Source organism: Microtus ochrogaster, chromosome 15 (genome assembly GCF_000317375.1).
Source record: "Microtus ochrogaster isolate Prairie Vole_2 chromosome 15, MicOch1.0, whole genome shotgun sequence".
NCBI lineage: Eukaryota > Metazoa > Chordata > Mammalia > Rodentia > Cricetidae > Microtus > Microtus ochrogaster.
In genome coordinates, this window is record NC_022017.1 from 28,448,469 (window position 1) to 28,454,620 (window position 6,152).

The 6,152-nt window shown below is 53.7% G+C and overlaps 1 protein-coding gene across 1 annotated transcript; it reads left to right on the forward strand.

Annotated features, from left to right (window-relative positions):
• Positions 1–1,628: 1,628 nt before the first annotated feature.
• LOC101996510 (cytochrome P450 2D3-like) lies at positions 1,629–5,760 on the forward strand. Its single transcript, XM_005354457.2, has 9 exons — positions 1,629–1,817; positions 2,631–2,802; positions 3,056–3,208; positions 3,295–3,455; positions 4,104–4,280; positions 4,414–4,555; positions 4,724–4,911; positions 5,261–5,402; positions 5,502–5,760. Exons 1-9 carry the CDS (start codon positions 1,629–1,631, stop codon positions 5,678–5,680), a joined length of 1,503 nt encoding a protein of 500 aa, XP_005354514.1. The 3' UTR covers positions 5,681–5,760.
• Positions 5,761–6,152: the final 392 nt, after the last annotated feature.

Consider the following 6,152-nt stretch of genomic DNA (forward strand, 5'->3'; position numbering starts at 1 on the left):
ATGAGCTGGTGACAGACCAGGAACCTGTACAACATACAGCGTGTGACACCCCTCACCTGCTCCGTGCACTTACCTCTCAGGGCCTTACTCAGCCTGAAGTAGGAAGATCAGACCCAGTCAGCACCATGGCTTCTCTTTCACGTCATCACACGTGACACACAGAAGAGAGGTGGAGACCTGAGGAGAGGCAGAAGGTGTGACAACTAGCATCCAGGCCTAGCCACGAGGTCTCTGATGTTATCCTGGGAAGGTCCTGGAACAAACCAGGAGGAAGCCACCAGCCTGAGCCTATGAGTGACCAGAGCACAGTTGTCTCTGTCCCTCCACTCCTGACTGTGACCTAGGCTGATGTCCTGACCCCATTCACAGTTCCGTTCAGGCCAACTTGGAGCTGGAGAAAGACCCCTGTCTGTGCTTCAACCTAGAGCGCCGTCCTGTGTAACTGGGTTTTGCATGGCCAGGAGTCATGGAGAGGAACAGGAAGCAGATGTCAGCAAACATGGAGTCCTCCACAGGTCCTGATGACACAGATGTGGGCAGAGAAGGGGCAGCAGGTGCAGTGGAGAGGAGATGACCCAGGGTCTAGTCCTTGCTGAGGGCTGCATGGTGTGGACTTGGCTCATCTCCTCTAATTCAGTCCCTGTCTCCCTTCTGCCACACTGGAAGGAGCAGCAGAGATCACTGTCTGGATTCCACTAGGACTTCCGAGTCTTTGATCTTCACAGCTCTGGATCTCCAGCAAGGACACGGTCTGCACCTTCACTAACACTAGGGAGTGATAAGTTGCCATGTGCAGTGTTCCCGGCACTGCACAACTGTCATTTACTGTTAGGCTTAGAGTCATCTTATTTTCCTAACCACAGGCCACTGGGATTAGGAGGACGCTGCCTACATATCCCCATGTGGAGGAGTGTTGGGAGAGAGATGGACCCTCCAAGAAGCAAAGAGTGAGAAAAGACAGAGGCCACCATGTGTCGTGTTTCTGCCCAAATCTGTGGCCTCTCCAGGATCCTCAGGTCATGCTCAGCTATCTCGGAATGGATCTGAAAAATCTCCAAGTTGTGTGTCTGGCCTTCCTCATCCACTGAGTGACCTCAGATCTGGACTGAAGATTACAGAGGCTCCATCTACCTTCCCCAGCTGCCCATAGGAGCTACAGCCTCCTTCCCACAACTGCAGGGGAGACCCTCCCACTGTCCACACACCCACAGAAGCCATTGACAGTCAGTCCCTAGTGTCTCCACAACCAAGTATTCCACGAGGCTTTGGCGAGGTCTTACTGTCCCCTGAGGCACTGTCCTCAAGCTCTCGAAGCTTCATGTGTGGCCTTCCAGGTGTTTCACTACGTGTCATGGTGGTACACCTTGAGGCGGGGGTGCTCTGGGCATCTGCCTACCGTGCTCAGACCAGCGGAACCACTGTGCTCAGCTCTGGGAGGGACTGCACACCTCTGGCCCCTCCTTACACTTGACTAAATAAAACAGGCACTGCAAGCAGAGGACAAAGAGCAGCACTGGCAGTCCCTTATAAGGCGGCAGGCTCCAAGCTGTGGGACTTCCTGACTCCAGGTGTCTGTCGTGGGTGCCGGTCCTTGTTCTCTAGGAAGCCCGGGCAGCAGTGGGATAGCCATGGGGCTGCTGATTGGGGACGGCCTGTGGCCTTTGGCTATATTCACAGTCATCTTCATATTACTGGTGGATCTGATGCACCGGCGCCAACGCTGGACTGCCCGCTACCCACCAGGCCCTATGCCGTTGCCTGTCCTGGGCAACCTGCTGCAGGTGGACTTCAAGAACATGCCATACAGCATGTACAAGGTGAGGAAGTCCACGGTGGATGGGAGCAGAGGTTACAGTGCCCATGGCAGTACATAAAGGGGGGGGGACACAGGTTAGACAGGGAGCTGGACCCCCAGAAGGCTGGACCCCCCAGAAGGAAACAGGCTTGACAGCTTCCTGATGGCAGACAATGCCAGATTTGAGGACATTCTGAACTTTCCGGAGCAAAAGGTTTTGGTGGGGAAGCAAAGTGCAGGAGGTGAGGCAGGTGGTGACAGCAGAGCTCACGTCTGGTTGGACAGGGTAGCAGTTAGGAAGGTCCCAAGTCCCTTTTGATTCTGTCACAGATGAGGTCTCAGTATGGTGCCAGCTCACAAGCCTAGAGTAGCATGCCTTTCAGGAGACCAAGTGTAAAGAGATGGGCTGTGGCTGCTTGAAACTTGCTGCTGTGTGGTCTCTGGCCTCACTGCCCATCTCAAGAAACCAGAGTTTGAAATGCTGAGGGGCCCCAGTTTCCTGGCCCTGGTAAGGTCACAGCCGGGTGACCAAATCTACTGAGTCCTTTGATAAACTTAAAAGATGAGATGCCCCAGCCACAAGATGCCAGATCTCAGGCTAGGGATGGAGCTCAGTGGAAGAGCATCTGCCCAACGTATGTGAGGACCAAGGTTCAATAACAGCAACACAAACACACAACATGCACGCACACACACGCACACAGCACCACACACACGCACACACACACACACACACGAGAGAGAGAGAGAGAGAGAGAGAGAGAGAGAGAGAGAACCTGGTTCTAGGATCTTCAGGGGACTGCCACTTCCTGAATGCTCTGCCCCTCTACTGCAGCTTCGACAGCGCTATGGTGACATCTTCAGCCTGCAGATGGCCTGGAAGCCCGTGGTCGTGATCAATGGACTGAAGGCGGTGCAGGAAGCACTGGTGACCTGTGGAGAGTCCACCTCTGACCGCCCTCCAATGCCTGTCTTTGAACATATGGGCGCTGGCCCCAAAGCTAAAGGCAAAATGCTGTGTGGGGGCGGAGAGGAAATCGAGAAGGCATGGGTCACCATGAGCAGAGAAGGACAGGAGACAGGGAGCAATGTGGTTCAGCAGGTCAACAAAAGGCCACTGATCCATCACAGAGCCCACCTAGCATGCTGGAGTGGGGTGGTGATGGCTTGGGGTTGAAGGTGCAAGGTTATGGTGATACTGATTCCAGGAAGAGGACAACACAGTCAGGTGTCCTTAATAACACACAGATGTCCCTGCAGGTGTGGTGTTAGCACCTTACGGGCCAGAGTGGCGAGAGCAGCGGCGATTCTCTGTGTCCACCATGCGCAACTTCGGCCTGGGCAAGAAATCCCTGGAGCAGTGGGTGACGGACGAGGCAGGCCACCTCTGTGACGCCTTCGCCGACCAGGCTGGTGGGTAATGGGTGAGGGGTGAGGGGTGCAGAGGGGCACAGGGAGACACAAGCAGCACAGTGACTTGTTTAACTCTCTACTCCCAGGACAACCCTTCAATCCCCACAGTCTCCTGAACAAAGCTGCGTGCAATGTGATCTCATCTCTCATTTATGCCCGTCGCTTTGAGTATGGAGACACACACTTCACCAATATGCTAAAAACATTGGACGACAATATGGGAGAGAACACTGGCTTGATTCCTGAGGTAGGAGGCTCAGGACAGCCTGCAGAGCCACATACTCCTCTGGAAGGAAGCTGTGTGGGAAGGCCGTGAGAGATGCCTGCTGAGAGTCAGCTGCAGGGGGAAAGACCTGGACCTGGACACACCTCAGACAACAGACAGGGAGGATGGATCAAACTCAGGGTTTCTTGAAAGGGAGAGAACCTGTGCCCTCTGTCTACGTGGAAGCCACACAAGCCTGTGATTTCCAGGATAGACTACTCCTTTGTTACCCCTGGTTGCAAGTGTCTAAAGGTTGGAACAGAGGAGGAGACAGGTGATGGGTGGGGGGAAAACAGGCCCTGGGTCCATTGTGGAAAAAGCTGGGAACTGAGGTTGGCTGAGACCAACATTGAACCGAAGTAGCCAAGAGACAGATAAATGGTCCGTGGGTAACGGAACTCAGCAAGCAAGCATGGGGCTTGAGTTCGATTCCTGGAGCCATGTAGTAAGGAGAGAAATAACTCTGGAAGTGTTCCCCTGACCTCACCATCATTGTCATGGCAACAGCACTCCTCACATCATGCATATACAAACACTGAAATCGTAATCATTATAGTAGAAATCTTATTTACTTGACACATTAAACTTGAAACCAGCAGGAACGCCATTCACGTTGCACGGCTGTTACAGGTTATGAATACGTTTCCAATTCTCCTGCGCATCCCGGGGTTGTTTGACAAAGTCTTCGCTGGGCAAAAGATCTTCATGAACATGGTGGATGACATCGTGGCTGAACACAGGAGGACCTGGGACCCTGCCCAACCACCCCGAGACCTGACTGATGCCTTCCTGGCTGAGGTGGAGAAGGTGAGAGACTATGGGATGTGGTGTCCGGTGCACTGTGAGGTCAACCCCCAAGTATGGCCTCCTGGAGACAATGGGAGGGAATTGTGAGGCTTCTTCCTCTCTACTCTGAGTCTACTGTCTCTCTCTGGTCCAGGCCAAAGGGAACCCTGAGAGCAGCTTCAATGATGAGAACCTGCGCATGGTGGTGGGTGACCTGTTTGGTGCTGGGATGGTAACAACTACAATCACGGTGTCCTGGGCCCTGCTGCTCATGATCCTGCACCCGGATGTGCAGCGTGAGTCTGACAGGGGCTGGGAGGAAAGAAGAAGGAGGGCAGAGGTGCACGCCTTAAGCTTACTTAGGACACTTGTGGCTCTCCAGCAAGGGATGATGGCCATCTTTTTCCCATGGACTCCATGGGGAGGCCTTCTTAACTGAGGAAATGTTGTCCCCCCTCCCCCAGGCCGCGTCCAACAGGAGATTGATGAAGTCATAGGGCAGGCGAGGCGTCCAGAGATGGCAGACCAGGCCCGCATGCCCTACACCAATGCTGTCATTCATGAGGTGCAGCGATTTGCAGACATCGTTCCAATGAATGTACCACATATGACATCCCATGACGTTGAAGTGCAGGGCTTCCTCATCCCTAAGGTAGGCTTGGCTGCTCCTACCATAGCATGGCCACTAGCAAACAAGGGTAGTAAAGACCAAGACAGCCACATTCTGGATTTGCACATGGTGATGGGACCAACCTGCAGCCATTGCCCATGATTCTGCAGGGGAGTTGGACATCCAACGAAATAAACCACAGGGGATTTGGGAAGCACTGCACACAGGGACAGGTCTTGGTTAGGGCCACCTTTCTTCAGTGGTGAAGGTGCAAGAATGCTCTGGGAAAGTAATTCACAGAGCATAGCAAGAAGCTGTGCATGTGAACTCGGTAACCACTCTCTTGGTGTTGCCGCCCTGGACAATGTTCACACTGTGTGCCTTCTGCCAGGGGACGACCCTCCTGACCAACCTGTCCTCAGTGCTGAAGGATGAGACTGTCTGGGAGAAGCCCCTCCACTTCCATCCTGAGCACTTCCTGGATGCCCAGGGCCGCTTTGTGAAACATGAGGCCTTCATCCCATTCTCAGCAGGTCCTGTGGGATGCCTGTCTCCATGTCTCTTCCCAGGGTGCCTTCGAGGGTGGAGCATTATCAGGCCCCAGACTGACTGAGCCCTTTTCCCACTTACAGGCCGCCGAGCTTGCCTGGGGGAGCCCCTGGCCCGGATGGAGCTCTTCCTCTTCTTCACCTGCCTCCTGCAGCGCTTTAGCTTCTTGGTGCCCAGTGGACAGCCCCGACCCAGCGACTATGGCATCTTCTCATTGCCAGTTATCCCAACCCCCTACGAGCTCTGTGCAGTTGTGCGCTAGCAAGGACAGCAGCTCCATCCTTCTCTCCAGCTTGTGCTGATTGATGTCCAATAAAGCTGGTCTGTGGCTGCTACTCAGAATCCTGGTCCAACCCCATCCTTGTCTCCACTGTGGCCCAAGACAATAGTCTGCAATCAGTCTTTCCCCGCTGTCCCAGACCTCCCCTAAGAACAACTTTAATGCTGTGAGAAAAAAAAGTTTACTGAGGAAGAGCTGTGGCACAGGCCTGCAGTATAGCATAAGGGAGGCCAAGACAAGAAGATTGCAAGTCAAGACCAGCCTAGGCTGTACGGCCTGAAATATCTAACAGGATCCTTTCTCAAAATAAATAAATAAATAAATAAAGGTAGCACGAGGAGGAGGTCAGGAGGTGATGAAGAGATGGAGGAGGGAATGAGAGGGAGGATGAGAGGGGGAAGCATCCGAACAAAATAGGAAGAGCAGTTGTTGTGCTGGTGTCCAATGATGACCC